At 46.2% G+C, this 16,020-nt stretch overlaps 2 protein-coding genes across 3 annotated transcripts in view; one reads left to right on the plus strand and one right to left on the minus strand.

The window, feature by feature from the left end:
• Positions 1-767: 767 nt before the first annotated feature.
• On the minus strand, positions 768-6,448 carry RBP4 (retinol binding protein 4). Of its 2 annotated transcripts, none has more exons than XM_022569322.3 (6): positions 6,341-6,448; positions 6,005-6,133; positions 5,776-5,909; positions 5,521-5,624; positions 2,357-2,569; positions 768-890 (listed from the first exon to the last, which is right to left on the minus strand). In XM_022569322.3, exons 2-6 carry the CDS (start codon positions 6,113-6,115, stop codon positions 865-867), a joined length of 588 nt encoding a protein of 195 aa, XP_022425030.2. In that variant the 5' UTR covers positions 6,116-6,133; positions 6,341-6,448; the 3' UTR covers positions 768-864. The 2 variants fall into 2 exon arrangements, with proteins under 2 accessions (XP_022425030.2, XP_022425027.2); XM_022569319.3 differs by having other exon boundaries at positions 5,521-5,627.
• Positions 6,449-6,482: 34 nt separating this feature from the next.
• PDE6C (phosphodiesterase 6C) overlaps positions 6,483-16,020 on the plus strand; it is a 71,696-nt gene continuing 62,158 nt past the window's right edge. Inside the window, exon 1 of the mRNA XM_089897946.1 lies at positions 6,483-15,844. Coding sequence (XP_089754072.1) covers positions 15,365-15,844 — 480 coding nt within the window. The 5' untranslated portion in view covers positions 6,483-15,364. The remainder of the gene's footprint in view (positions 15,845-16,020) is intronic.

Below are 16,020 nucleotides of genomic sequence, written 5' to 3' on the forward strand. Positions count from 1 at the left end.
AGGTAGGGGCGCCATGATCCATCTCCTGATTCCCCCCGGGAAGCCCATAGCCTCTTCTGCAACCTTTTCCCACAGCTGAAATAAGAAGTGAATTAGGTGCCAGAGACAATGAAGGGCTGGGGGGGCGTTTCTTAGAGCTCACCCCAACCCATGCCTCTCGGCGTCTCAGACCAGCTCGGGGTAAGCCCACCCCCCTGCCCGCCTCCAGGGCCTGGGGCTGCCTGAGGCTGGGGTCACTGGCCTGGCCTAACCTACACTCACCTCTTTTGGCCTCAGTAGTTAAGGCCTTCCTGGGTTAATGGGGAAATCCCTTTTTCAGGAAGTTAAGAGAAGCCACATTCATTAATAATGGAGCTTAGGCACTAGAACAGGCCAAAGGTCATAAAGAGCCGGGAGAGAAGAACCCCTCCCGGTATATAAAAAGTGCATCCTACCCAGCCACCTGCAGAACTCACTTCAACACAGACGCGAACACAAATAAAAACCCAAATCACAGGAAATAGGTGACTATACATATTTTAATAAATCAAAGTCTGGAATCCTAATCCTCAAATGATTCCTTAGAAAACTCCAGGGAACACAGACACTTGAGTGCAAAGAGATTCACTTATCCCCACACATACTTTTACGTGTACTGAATGTTTTATGTTTACGTGGGGGAGGGGAGGGGAGGAGAGGGGAGGGGAGGGGAGGGGAGGAGAGGGGAGGGGAGGGGAGGGGAGGGGAGGGGAGGGGAGGGGAGGGGAGGGGAGGGGAGGGGAGGGGAGGAGAGCGGTGCAAACTAAACTCTAAGAGTTGAAGGCTGAGTGAGTTAATAGGAAGTTTCCTAATGAAACGACACCCTCCGTGTTGCTACAAAATATTTCATTCTGATTCGCCATCACAGTAACCTGAAATGTAGAAAACAAAGATATTAATGACAGAAATATGGAGCTGGTGTTAAATGTAGAGAGTGAATATTCGATGACCTTAGGGCTCGGCTTTGTTCAAATGCTTCTTGTAAGGTTATGGCTAGATGTGGCTCTAATTCATAAACATCTTCAAGGCTTTCTGAAACCCTCTGAATTTCTCTGGGGGTGATGGGGTGGGCCCCAGAGCATAGGATCTCCTGTATCAAAGTGCTGTTTTTTACTTGTCTTAAATTTGCCTCACTGCATTTCACAGGGATGTGGGTATGTCCTCCTGTTTCAGGAAGTGAGGGCCAAGTCAGCCTGACCTCAGCTACTCTGTTAGCAGTTTTATAGCGTGTTCACCATGTCCTGTGTCATATGTCACCAGGTGGTGCCACAAGGGGCTTCAGAGTCACAAAACCACTTTGGTTTGCATCCAAGTCAGCTATCTATTGAAGATCTCGGGCAACCTTCGTAATCTTTCTCAGCCTCTGTTTTCTCATCTTGTAGAACATGGATAATGAGAATACCTACTTCATGAGGTGTCTCCAGGATTAAGTGAGATAAGGCAGGCAAAGGGCTTGGTGTGGAGCCTGGCTGGGGTGAAATCCTGCCCTACACTTAGGCTGCCCCTGGGTGAAACATCAAAATCTTATTTATTTACTTGTTTGGTCTGCGTTCATATCTGTTTGGTGTAGTGTGGGTTAGCTAGTTAGATGACCAACAGAGAAGTTCAGTTTTGTTCTCTTTTTTCCCCCACAATTTAGCATTACCCTATTTGGATTTTGAAACCCAGTTTCCCATGGGAGTGAGTGTCTATTCAAAATAAAATGTACACTTTCTTCCAGAATATTACTGGCTTTTAAATCAAGATCAGACAAGAGTAATATCCATAAAAAGATTCAATGGGTGTTCCAGGGGATCTCAAAAAAAACGTAAGTGAGGAAAACCAGCTAGTCAACTTACTGGATATCTAGTTCCATATTAGAAAAAGAGCATTTGTTGAAATCACTCTCTTTCGAACTTGCTATGGTGATGTCTCTCTTTAAGTTGTTTTTACACCAATGGCCACATTCAATGCCCAGCTCTTCACTGGGGCCACTCAATTCCCCAGACAATATTAATCTAGTCAAAATGGTTTTTTGGGTAGTGCAGCCAGGAGCAAAATCATGTGACCACAGACTGAGCCTAAGGTGGCAGATAAAAAGGAAGAGTCTGTCCCCTGCAGTTTTACTTAATTAAAAGTGCCAAGGTTTTGGAAGAAGGCTTTTGCCCGCTCCTTCTGCATCAGCCCCACGATAAGGCCAGTGAAAGATCTGGTCAGGACGGATGAAGACTTGGACTCAGAGGGGGCTCCCAAGACTCCCTGTTTTCTCTTGCATGCAGATGAAATGCATCTCAGGGCATGCAGACCCAGGGACCCTTAAGGACGAGCAGCCGGTGCCCTATTCCCACACACCACTCACCATTGTGAGCGATCAGCCGGTACTGCCTGGCCAGGCACAGCTCCTCCTGCCTCTGCCTCACGATTCTCTGCACCTCCGGGGAAAAGCCGTTCAGGTCACGGGCGAACACGAAGGAGTAGCTGTCAGCGCAGGTGCCATCGAGGTTCAGGAGGCGGCAGGAGTACTGCACAGCATAGGTGTCGTAGTCCGTGTCAATGATCCAGTGGTCATCGTCTGCAAGGCAGAAAGCCACGGGGCCACTGCATCTCCCTCCGCCACTCGGATGTCAAGGAAACTTACTGCCTGGCCCCAGAAGCCAGCCACTTCCCAAAACTGGATTCAGGAGTTAGGAAGCAGGAGACTACAGAGAATTCTGACAGCTCTTAGAAAATTGGGACCGTGAGAAAGGATCTTGTCCTTTACAGGAAAAAATACTGGAGTCGGTGGTGGGGGGAACCTCGTTCACTTTAATAATTCTTTCTCTCCCTGATAATAAATGTGATCGTATCTTTCCAAAGAACAACCGAGAATGTGGACCCATCAAAACCACAGACTAGACCTTTCTACTGATGTCTCCTCCATCTACCCTCTGACAATATCTCGTGCCTTTATGGTGTGGCCACCAACGTATGTCACCCCCACAGCAGGATGAATCTTTGGCACTGATCCGCATCAGCTAGTTCCCAGCCCTCTCACTATCCACACTGCTCTCCTGCCTCTCAGTCCACTGGATGATCCGGTTCATGGCTTTTCTGGCTCCACCCTAATTCTGGTTAGTAACCTGACTCACTTCTCCAAGCTGGCAAAAGAGGGTAGGTTCTGCCTTGAGGGCACAAGGTGCCTACCCTCTGACATAAGATATTCTTTCTTAGAGCTCATACTCTTCAGAGGCAGAGCTGAGCCCTTGAAGAAGTTAGACTATATTTCTTCCTAAGACTGGGATGTAAGCCATGAAGCATAAGTGTAAACAAAGGTGGTACTAATGTCAATAAAGACAGGATGGGGAAACCACGTTAGTAAGAATGTATGTGAGAGGTTTTGCCATGGAGAAACAACAATGTGGATATCCAAACACCTCACATTTGGTAAAATGTGTCACATCTCTGCTTAACATTCTTGTTGATGTATAACCATGACCAAGACTTTCTGAGCACTTAGTTATGTGTCAGTCACTGTACGGACACTTTCTGTGCTTTCTCAATTATTTTTCACAACGACCTGAAAGTGCACACTATCATCCCCATTTTCCAGATAAGGAAACTGAGGCACAGAGAAATTATGTAATTCACCCAGGATCACAAAGAGCAGGACAGAACTGAGTTTCAGTCTGACTCTGGAGCCCCCATACCTAACCTCTACACCACGCTGTCTCCAGGTGATAAATAAACTGGGGGCAACAGGGGATAAGAAACGAGAAACGCAAAGCCTCCGTGTCTCCATTTCACACCCAGGTCATGAGGCAAGTGATGATCTCTGCTCTATGTCATGTCCTGTGCTGCAGTAGCGCAGGGGAACCTGGATCCCCCAGCATTAAGGGTGCAAGGGAGATCGCTAATCCTTGCCTAAGTCACCTCTGGGTGTGCCTCTTGGCTCTGAGAACCCTGGGAGTCCCTGCCTAGAAGGGGCTCAGCCCAAACCCATGCCCTGTAGGAGAGCTGCACAGCGGTGGGTGGTGAGGCCCCTCTTCAGCCCACTGCAGGCCCGCCAGGAGGAAGGCTGAGCCACCCCTGAACCTCCCAGGCTTTCCCATGGGGAATGTGTCAGACACCGGGATGTGGGGGTCAGGGGAAGCCATACGACTGCTCGGCGGTGGCCATGCTCATCTGTTTGATAAGATGCAGATTCTAAAAATTAGTAACCTTGTGCCCCGTGGTACTGATTTTTGTAATCCATTATCAGAAAAGTTTATCTTTTACTCTAAATGGATCACTTTTGGAAGTTTTGCTGCGTTATATGAAAAAATCTTTATTACCTCTAAGGATAAAAGCTTTTTTCCCCTCGTTGAGTAGCAACTCCGTATGTACAGTGTAAATCAATACTGAAGATGCAATTCGATAAAAAAAAAAAGTAAAAACTCATCTAACACAACTGTAGAGGAAGTCAAGGAGTGTGTGCCCCGTGTAGATGGGCTGCATGAAAGGACACTTCTGCCCTGGCTCACCAAGCTAAGAGTCCCCCTGAACAGCCCTCTGGGGCCTATCTCCCAGGAGAGTTCCAACAGTATTCTGTAAAACTGTAAAAGCTGGTTTGTATTAGGAGTCCCTGCTGTTCAGGGCCACCTAAACCTGACCTGGGAGCTGGAACCCCTGGCTTCTGACACTGGCTCTCACAAACTTGTTGCATGACCTTGGACAAAGCCCTACCTTCTCTTGACCTCAGTTTATTTATCTGCATGTTGAACCCCCTTCACAGGGTTAACTCTCCATCTCTGTGGTTCCATGATATGTCCCCCGTGGCCTGCATTACTCTCTAGGTACCAAGTAGACTGCAGATTTGAAACTTAGGAGAAATGAGGAAAAAGTAGAAAGAGCATATACATGTATGCTCTCGAACATCTACATCAGGCTGAATTTTAGGACGCTCTTCTGAGAGTCCTTAACACCCTGCTCCCCATGTGAGTTTCAGGGCTTGGGAGAAAGGGAAGAGGTCACTGTCATCCAGAGCACTGTGCCTGGCTCAGAATCTCAGCAGCGGCAGGTAGGGCACCTTGGAATGAGTCAACCCTGTGCATAAATGCCCCCTGCGTCCTTGGATGAGAGTCTCTGAGCCTCTGCTGGGCCCCTAGTAGTCAAGCTGTCTCAGGGATCCAGCCTAAAGAAACGGAGGAAATGCAAAACCAGGTTGGGTGGTGATGTGAGTTGGGTCTTGAGGAGGTGGGTGGTCTAAGCATGGAGAAGGCCACACCCCCTGGCACACTGGCAGTATGGGTAAATGGCAGGAGGAGGTCACGTGACAAGCCCAAGAGCCTTTTGAGCTTGGGCCAGGTTTTTGAGCTGGGGGATGGGGTGGGCGCAGTGAAGGGGCCGGGCTACTTGCAGTTTCACCCCTCTAGCTTTAAGCCCTGCTGAGAGTTCTGGTTGCTTACAGACCGTTCTTCCCAAGGGTGCCACTGGAGGAGAAACCCAGCCTTTTGGCTAGGTATGTCTCCCATCCTCCAAGACAGTCCCACTAAGCCGACTACTTACTTCCTTTCTGGAGAAAGGACGCTACGCCCCAGTACTTCATCTTGAACTTGGCAGGGTCCTCGGTGTCTGTGAAGGTGCCCAGCATGTCTGCGCACAGGTCCCAGCTACTGCAGAAGCCAAGGGGATCATGAGCCAGGCTGGGCGAAGGGCTCCCTGCATCCCACCCCGGGTGCTCCCGTCCCTCCCCAAACAGGGTTTGGCGCTCAGCCCGGGGGACCCTGCAGCGCAGAGCGCAGCCCCCCATAGGTCACTGACTTAAAGAGACGGACTCGGCCCTTGGCCGTGGCTGTCATGTGGCCATTCTCGTTCATGAACTGGGCGACGATGTTGTCCTGCAGAAAGAGGCCCTTGGGGTCCTTCTTGGCCATGGCATACCAGGTGCCGGAGAACTGGGGAAGGGAGTAGAGCAGCGTTTGGTGTCCGGGAGCGCATGGCCGGCCGCCGGTAAAGGGGAACGGGGCGCATCCGGGACGCAGATACCTACGCGATCCTTGTCGAAGTTCTCTTTGACTCGGAAGCTGCTCACCCGGCAGTCGCGCTCCGCCCGGGCGCTGCCCAGCGCCGCCAGTAGCACCAGCGCCCACACCCACTGCATCTTGCTCAGGAGTCCGCCCTGAGGGAACCGCGCGCCGTGAGCGCCTGGCGGCCGGACCAGCCGACCCGTCACTGCCAGTCCCTAGACCCCATCCCGCCCGCGCCGAGCCCTCATCCCGCCGGCCCCCGGTCCCCCATCCCTCCTGCCCCCGTACCCCCATCCCGTTCATCCCGGCCCCCCGTCCCTCCCGCGCCTGCCCCCCGGTCCCGCCGGGCCGCCGCTCACGGTCGGGAGCTGCGCTCAAGCCTGGTCGCGGGTCCGGGCGCGCGTGGAGCTAGGGAGGCGAGCTGGGGCCGCCCGGCCGCATTATATAAAGCTCCGGGGGGAGGGGGTCGCGCTTTCGTAACTGCGCGGGATGAAAGACCGAGGGGGAGGCGCCGGGGCCGGCGGGCCAGGACTTGCATAACGCGCCCTGACTCACCGCCGCCCGGGCGCGGGGAGGGTGCCTTTGGGCGAGAGCCTCACCTCCAGCGCCGCCCGGGGCTTGTGGAGCTGCCGCGCGGGGTGGCCTCGGCGGAGCCCAACTCTTCGGCGGCGGCGAGCCGCGGGAACCAGCCCTGGCCTAGTTACCCAACGCGGGTGCCAGCGGCCGCCAGCTGCGGCCTGGGGTGGCCTCGGGGCCCAATTGCTCTGGCTGGAGGCTCAGGTCGGTCTGGCGGGAAGACCGTGGCCTCCCAGAGCGAGGGGCATCTGCGGTGCTGCCCGGTGCGTTAGTGCCTGGGCCATGCCGTGCGCAACTGGCCCCTCGGCCCTCTGAGGGCTACTTGTGCAGCGGTCTGGGACTGTTTCCGCCAAGTAGTTTTTCATTTTATAAAGGATGTCTTTTACTCTCTTTCAGGGGAGTTGTGGTGCTCTCTGGATCAATATTTGTTCTTTAGTTTCAACATCTTTAGAAGCATTAAAACCCTCCCTGTTAAATATTCTCCAGAAACGCAACCCTGGTCAGGACAGGAAATATTTTAGCAACCTCGGTGGTCGCCTACTTACTCTGTGACACTTCACTCAAGCCACTTGGAAACACACCTACCAATTGTTTATGCTGCAATTTTATTTCAAAGCCAGAATGGAATTTTGTTTTGTTTTCACAACAGCTAAGGTGAATTGACTGAGGAGAGGAGAAGAGGGGGAGGTGAACAAACTCTATAACGTCAATGGACAATTAAGTCGAAGTGCTGTGACTAGCTATGTGATTTTGTGCACTCATGGCACAATTCACTGACCGTGTTTTTCCCTTTCTATTCAGAGTTAAGAGTTCCTCTACTCTGATCAAAGCAGTCAGAAGATGCAGCTTTGGACTGAATGAGAATTAGAGATACGGCAAAGAGCTATTTTTTTTGTAAAGATGCCTGCTGTACACTATCAGCTGTGTCTCCGTGGCCCAAACTGGAAAGGACCGAGATGAATGTGGCCCATTTTGCTACCGCCAGACCTGAAATAAGAGCGGGTGGAGGTAGAGGAGGGTGGCTGCCAAACAGAGACATAAAGACTTGACGGTCTTTACAGGGCATTGGGGTTACTTCTGAGCCTCCTGAAAAAACACACCTGTGGCTCCTGCCACTTTCCTGTGACTCTCGGGCTGTCTCGGGAGTGCCAATGATGATGCAATTAACTCCTTACTGCCTCCTTCTTCCTGCTAAGAAAGCCCTGTTTCAGGCCCACCAGCTAACTAGGAGGTCTTCTGGTGAGGTTAATTTTATCACAAGATGTATAATCCCAAACAGCTCAAATAAGGTCTGCTCCAGAGCTGCTCCTGCAGGGACCCCGCGTGTGGCCACACATGTGGTAGTACCTATGCTCCCTAGGTGGGAAAGGACTTTAGGGTACCTCTCTATCTCGTGTCCAATGCGTGGATCCCCTCTTTGACATTCCAAAGTAGAGATCAATCAGCCTGTCCTCCAGCACCTCCAGTGATGGAGAGCTCCTGGCTGAGCCCAATTGCCTTTGGACCGTTATGACTGCCAGAAAAGTTCTCCTCATTCTCCCAGCCCTTGTCAACTGTTTCTTCCAGAGCGTATTCTTGGGGTCCTTGCTCGTGCCATATGTTAAATGAATATAGGGGATTTCAATGCATTTTTATGGTGCTTGTTTTTGAAGCAATACGTTTTAATTTATTTGTTAGATGCTTAAAAGTTGATGTAACTGTTCTTCCTCCCCCACCCCCCTCTCTTTTAATGATAAATCATGAACCTTGGTGTCCCAGACACCAGCAAAGAAAAACAGTTTGTTGGCATGCTCACTCGAATTTCTTCATGATTATAAACACGTGAGTACAGGTCAACTGGTGTTTTTAAATTCGGTGCTTTGAAATTTATCTTCATAAAATAATTTTTTAAATATGCAGATGTGGGTATAATATCAACAGGAAAAGTGTTCACAGTGATTACCTGTGTGATAGGATTAGGGACATTTAAAGGTTTATTACTGATTTGTACCTTTTTGGTAATTTCCAAATTTTCCAACAGTGAAAATATTTAATCAGAAAATAAAACAAATATTCTCTTTGCAAACGTTTTTCTTTTTTTCTTCTAGAAGTAAAATTATGGTCTAAATTACATCTTATGGACTGTATATAATATACACAAAAGTTCATTGCCTTGTCATACTTTGTGGAGAGACAGACCATGTTTCCTTCATCTTGGTATCCACCCCCCCCAACTTTTCCACAGGATTTCTCAAGAGACTTACACATAGTAGGTGCTTGCTCAATAGATATTGATTTAATTTGTTTTACTGAAATCAGTCACTTTAGGTAAGCTTTATAAAATACTTACCTAAAAAGACCCGGTCAGAGGTCACTCTTTCTAAAATATAATTTCCCAGGATTTAACAACTGTAGCAGAGATGGCTAGCTGTCCTTTCACCAAAAAAGTTTTCACTTCCCTTCCATGGTGTAGAGTTGTTGGAAAGAAGCCACCCTGCCAGAGGGCACCTCCTCACTTCCTGCAGCTCTGTAAGATCACATGCCTATGTTCTGGTCAGTGGAATGTGGACAAAAGTGCTGTGTGTCATTCCCAGACGGGGCTTATAAAAGCTACCCGTCTAATTGTCCTTGCTGTCTGTCTTTCCTCATCTGCTGGCTGGTGAAGCCTCCATCAGCCTGGGACCCCACCAGTGATTATCTTTATGTGAATGAGAAATAAACTTCCATTCGATTAAGTTGCTGGGATTTAGGGGTTACCTGTAACAGAAGCTAGCGTTACCTTAACTAATACAGCAGCAAGCAAGTCATTAATTCCTAGGAAATATTGAAAAGTGTTTTACCCTAATTGAAAAAAAGAACTAATGCAAGAAATTTATGTCCTTAGCTTCATAAAAATTAAGCATGTCCAACTAGCTCCATTTTGTACAAACTGATATTTACATCCACATCCTGACAGAGAGGCCAAGAAAAATTAATAACAAGGAAATTGGGTAGCATTTGTCTTCTGACTGCATTTAAAAGATGTCAAAATAATTGGTGGGAAAATGGAAAGATTAGTTATTTAGCCAATGTTTTCAGGTACAAAAAGTCAAACTAATTTTTTTCATAACGATTTTTTCAGTAATTACAAAGCCATCAGTCAGTTTCATCAATTTCGCTGAAAATAACATGGATTCCACCAAATGAATTATCTCTGAGATACCTGGTCATGTCCATCAATTTGGTGCAGGCAGAAGCTCTCATGAGAGCAAATGTGCAAGGTGAGAGGGCCCTTTGTGGTTGACTGTCATGATGTGCCTGAAATCCCTGCCATTAGAGGATGTCTTTTGGTGATGAATAATGGTAGGAGCAGAGAATTTGGCTAAAGTGGAGCTGAAGAGCGGGTCCAATATAATGATCCAAAATACACATGGTTAGTCCAGTATATTGTTGTGAGTTTTATGTTAGTGCTTCAACCTCATGTGCATTTTTTTTTTTTTGGCTGTTAAATAAGCATTACTTCCTGCAGAAATAGTTAACTGCAGTGGAAAATTTTAGCAATTAAATATTACATGTGTTCATGAATATAGTATACTATTGAAAAATGTAAATTTGTTAAGCAGAAAGATTAAGGAAGTTAATCCATTCTTTGATATATCTGTAGGCTTTTAAAATGAGTTCCTGGAATTTTAATTTAATTCTTGTATTGGTGTTTAACATTTTATTATATAGGCCTAGATTTTAAATTCCTTGAAGGAAAAGTCTTGTATGTTCTCCTATAGCACCTATTATGGTATCTTGTACACCTCATGGGTGTATTTTAAAATTTATTCCTATTTAAGCTCGTAGTTTGGGGTAGGTCACTATCACTAGCTGTGTGACCTTGAGCAAGTTATTTAATTTCTCTGTGCTTCGATTTCTCACCTGTAAAATACAGATAATAATATACACACCTCATAAGGTTATTGTTAGGATGAAATGAGATGATATATATATAAGGGTCTTAGAAGGGTGCCTGGCACAGATTATATATTATAAAGTTAGCTATTCTTTTTTTTTAACGTCTTTATTGGAGTATAATTGCTTTACAATGGTGTGTTAGTTTCTGCTGTATAACAAAGTGAATCAGCTATACATATACATACATCCCCATATCTCCTCCCTCTTGTGTCTCCCTCCCACCGTCCCTATCCCACCCCTCTAGGTGGACACAAAGCACCGAGCTCATCTCCCTGTGCTATGCGGCTGCTTCCCACTAGCTATCTATTTTACATTTGGTAGTGTATATATGTCCATGTCACTCTCTCACTTTGTCCCAGCTTACCCTTCCCCCTCCCCGTGTCCTCAAGTTCATTCTCTGTCTGTGTTAAAGTTAGCTATTCTTATGATCACTTTTTAATTATCATTACTTGTGGCTTATCTTTCTAAAAATATTCTGTGTAAATGGAATGGAGTTTTCACATCGATTTAGTTATTGTTTCTGAGATGCTTTGTCTAAATAAATGATTGTCAGTGTCTGTAACATCTAAGATATTGGTCTTTTTCCTCGTTCTTCCCACTAGTTACTGTTCTATTCTTTAAAAACTTATTCTTTAAACGAACTGGAAATGCTGATATAAATGGTGAAGTTTAACAAAGTCAACAATTATTTTGTAGTGTTAAAAATTTATTCTAAGTGTCTGTTTCGTCATTTTTAAAATATTACATTTTCTTAAATTTTGTTTTTTCAGTGCTTAGGACAGAGACACAAAAGTCTTGTCAACACAGGACAGAGACTCTGCAAGGACTACCCCAGAAAAAGAGCAGCAGGGATGATGGGATTCAGTCAAGGACAGGGGAGGAGGAGAAGGATATTTGTGAGTGCACTAAAAGGCTGGGTTCCAGTATTTCCCTTAAAAAAATATTTGTCTTTATCAAATGTCATCCAATACACAGAGTAGTCAGAAGTGATCCCTCTTTCTTGCTTGCCTTTTCTAACTAATCAATTCCCTTGTCCTGTTGATTGTTGCCTGAAATTATGTCTCACATTTGTCCCTTCCTGTTTCATTCCCAAGCACCCTCACCCATAGCCTGTGAGAATAGCCTTAAAAACTTTGTTTATAATGAATGAATTTCTTTACTATATAAATTATATATGTTCATTGTAGATACTTTAGAAAAATCAGGTAAGCAAAAGAGAAGAAAAAAAATATTACATTGAATTCCACCACTTTGGAATAATCACTGTTAACATTTTGGTATACACACCTCCATATATGTATGTGTGTATGTGGAGTCATACTGCAATAGTATCTTGCAATTTATTGCACATAATAAATATCTGTTCATATCAATAAACAGACCTTTACAATAGGATTATAATTAAGGTATGGTTTCCTATTGTATGACTATAATGCCATTTATTTACTCAACCTCCTAGGCTATTTCTAATCTTTTCCATTTATAGTTGTGTTTTTGATGAATGCCCCTGTAACTACATTAATCATATACAGCCTTAATTACTTTTGTAATCAAGAAGGAAGAAGAGTTGCAGGGTCAAAGCCTGTACACATTTTTAGGGTATTTGATAATGAACCAAATGCAATATAGCTTCTTAATTTGTATCCTAATGTCCAGTATTTCTTTTTTCCAAGTCATCTTTTTAAGCACGACCAGATTAAGTTTGTAGAGAAGAACCCTAATGTCATTTCTTACCCCTAAGAGTTTCCAGGGTTCAGAATCCTCAGCTAGCCTTTGAGGCCCTAATCTGGGCCCAACCTACTTTTCTAGATTCATCTCTCACTAGTCCCCCTGTTACTCTGCATTCCATGCTATTGCTTCTGCTGTTACCACCACCTGGCTCACACTCGATTTCTACTCCGTCTCTACCCAGTCTAGATATGATCCCATATCCACATTACGTAAAGTCTCATAGCTATATGTGTGTACCTCACTTCTGGCTTTTATCCTATTCTGTTCTGTGCTTCATGACTTTTGTGTCCTAATAGTATCTTCTTTGCTACACCGCTAGTGCTTGTACAGCTGCAGCCGAGGCTTATTCATCCCCTGTGTTCAGTCAGGATTGACTTGGTTATGCTGCAGTAACAAACAACCCTCACATCTCAAAGGCTGAACACAAGAAAGGTTTATTTCTCACTCATGCTACATGTCCATCTCAGGTCAGCAGGGGGCTTTGTTCCATGACATCCTCACTCAGGGATTCATGAGGCCCCTACATCTGGAACTGGCATGGCAGCAGGGAGAAGGGGGAGCTCCAGGGTCTCACTCTGGGAATTGATTGTTCCTACTTGGAAGAGACGTTTACGCTCACAACCCGTAGGTCAAAATTAGTCACATGGCCCTACTGGGGGAGGAGGGCAGAGAAGAATAATCTTCCCATACAACTAGGAGGAGAGGAAAATCAGAAAAAAGGGGAACATGGAGTCTCTACCGCAGGAGCTAGTATTATGTCTTGCTTATAGTGGACCATCATTAGACACGTATTGGAAGAACAAACAAATGAATGAATCTAAAAGTAGTTAGTGGACTTCCCTGGTGGTTCAGTGGTTAAGAATCCGCCTGCCAATGCAGAGGACACGGTTTCGGTCCCTGGTCCGGGAAGATCCCACGTGCTGCGGAGCAGCTAACCCCATGCGCCACAGCTACTGAGCCTGTGCACCACAACTACTGAAGCCGGCACGCCTAGAGCCCGTGCTCTGCAAGGAGAGAAGCTACCCCAATGAGAAGCCCACGCACTGCAATGAAGAGTAGCCCCCACTCGCTGCAACTAGAGAAAGCCCGCGTACAGTAACAAAGACCCAACTCAGACAAAAAATAAATTTAAAAAGTTTTCAAAACACAGAATGCTGACTATAAAAGAATATGCTTCATTTTAAAATTCATTTTCATTTTTATAAGTAGAGGAATGTAAACATATATGGGCATTTTGTTTTTTTCCATACACAGATTTATACCTCAAGTATAAATCTGTGTATGGGATATGGGTATGTGTTTTTGTCTCTCTGTGTGTAAAGAGGAGAGGATGGGAATTGTGAGCACACACATGCTTTTGAGAGAAGTAGGAACTGCACTGTCACACAGAACAACCAGGGAGAAAGGGTGTCCGCAACTGTGTTAGAAGAAGATGGATGGTGGTCCCATAGGTGTGACTCAGCTGACTCAACTCCTTTCTCTTAGGAGATAAACCTGCGCATTATTCTAATTATAATGAGATGCTACTAGGATATTATGAAGTAAACAGTAATCTCAGGAGGACCCTCCTGAGAGTAGACTTGGGTGTGACAGAGGGAGGTGCAAGAAAGGGTGTGTGCTTGACAAGACCCTTTGAGGGAGCAAGTGGACTCAACCATAGGAAGTGACATGGTTCAACAAATGCAAGTGTGGGTTCTGTTCCCCTGGGAAAACCATGTTCCCATCAAGAATCTCTTATCTCATGACCAAGAACCTGAAGCCTCAATGGATCTCTTCTTCTTTTCTGTCTAAGAAGACCATTATCACTCTAGCCAGGTAAGCACTAGGTCTAGAGAAATAAATGAAACCCATAGCCTTGCTATTTTTGAAGTGGATTTAAATGTGGGTGAAATAGTAACTTTTGGAGTCACTGTAACTGTTACGTATGTTTTCATTCAAGAGAATTCTCCATATAAAGTTTGTAGCTTTATTGAAATGCTTAAAAGACCTTTGACTAAGTTTGAAATCAGCCTGTAAATATTCAAGGAAATTGGTTCATGAAATGTGTAGTTCGGCTTATTAGTTGCATAATAGTGTTTAAATATTTGGGAAAATGTGCTTAATCTATGTAAAAGCTTGATAACCTGAACATTAAACAAAAGTAAGTAGTGGCAAGTGTTTTTTCCATGCCAGAAGCCCCCGAGATGTGAAAGATCTTAGCAACAGACAAGACAGGTATTATCCAGTAGATTTAACCGACTGTACCTTGGAGCAAAAAGGCATGAGGTCTGGCTATTACTGTGGAAAACAAAATCCAAATTAATATGCTTAGCAGGAAAACCTAGTTGGCAGCTGCATGGGTTGCCTTTTATGATCATGTCTTTTGACAAGGATTATTGTATAAATTGCGGCTTGATTAGGCTTGAATCGTGGGCAAATATTTTTCCATGTTCACCTCTCTAGAATAAGCCAAAGGTTTGTTCCCTTAAAACATTTCCAAGGTCAAGTTTTTAAATGAGGGGAACTGAGAGGTGAGGATTTTAAAAAAAGAGTAGGTCAAGCAATCTGGCTGATCATAGGAGTTTTAAGAAAAGGAAAGATTAATATTCGATTTTATGTTGTGTTATGCTAAACCCTTCCATCTCCCCCAAATGTTCATTCAAGTTGCCATATAAACAAACAGACATTTCCGAGGTCTAAATAGTTTTATTTCATAGAGCTATCATGAAAGAACAAGTGGTATTGTCAATGCCTATGGAATATAATTAATGGATATATCCATGATTCTTCTTGTCGCCGACAGCAGCCACGGTTCAGCTGTTTTTCTGGAATGGTCACTTTGACTTGCTACTTGGCTGGCTGATCTAAGACGCTCTGCGGATTCTCTGAGGACTTATGAGCTAATAATGCTTAGGGATTTCGTGTCCTGAAGAACTCTTTAATCCCATGCTTCCTGAATCCCACTCTAAGCCAGGACCTTCTGTCATATCCCAAGAGTTAAAAGTCGTTTGAAAGCTCTGCTAAACAACCTTTCTGCTCAGCCTTTGGGGGTCCTGTGAGGTGCCCTTAAGGCTTTCTCGGTATCTTTGACCAGGAGGTACCTCTTTGTTGGCACTCTGCCTCTGGTGGTGCTCTGAGGGTCTTCCATTCTGGACAAGAGCAGCAAAGCAAGCCACGCCATGGGTGAGATCAGCCAAGAGACGGTGGAGAAATACCTGGAGGACAACCCTCAGTTTGCCAAGGCGTATTTCGACCGGAAACTGCGGGGGGAGGCGGCAGGAGAAATCTCTGAGCCCGGTGGTGCGCAGGCGCCGGCCCGCGCGTCCTTCCTGGGCCTGACGCTGGTGGAGGAGGCGGCCCTGTGCCTGGAGCTGCTGGAGGCCCTGCGGGAGGAGGCCGGAAGCGTGGAGCTGGCAGCGCACAAGGCCTTGCAGAGGCTGGCGCGGCTGCTGCGGGCGGACCGCTGCAGCATGTTCCTGTGCCGGGCGCGCAACGGCTCGCCCGAGGTGGCCTCCAAGCTGCTCGACGTCACCTCCACCTCCAAGTTCGAGGACAACCTGGTGGTCCCCGACAGAGAAGTTGTTTTTCCACTGGACGTCGGGATAGTGGGTTGGGTTGCTCACACGAAGAAAACCTTCAATGTCCCAGATGTGAAAAAGGTAAGTGGCCTGATGGTGACAGTGGAGCGGAGAGGAGGTCTTGGTGGCGTCGGGGAGGAACACTGGGAAAGAGAGCGTGGGTCCAGGGGCCATCCTCGTGACATTGGCTTGGCTGGGGAGTGGGTGGTGGGGAAGAGGAGCACCTGGGCCGAGAGTTGCCAGATTTAGCAAATAAA

The sequence above is a fragment of the Delphinapterus leucas genome, chromosome 16, assembly GCF_059928025.1.
Source record: "Delphinapterus leucas isolate spDelLeu-1000000601 "Yukka" chromosome 16, BTC_Dleu_Yukka2, whole genome shotgun sequence".
Classification (NCBI taxonomy): Eukaryota; Metazoa; Chordata; class Mammalia; order Artiodactyla; family Monodontidae; genus Delphinapterus; species Delphinapterus leucas.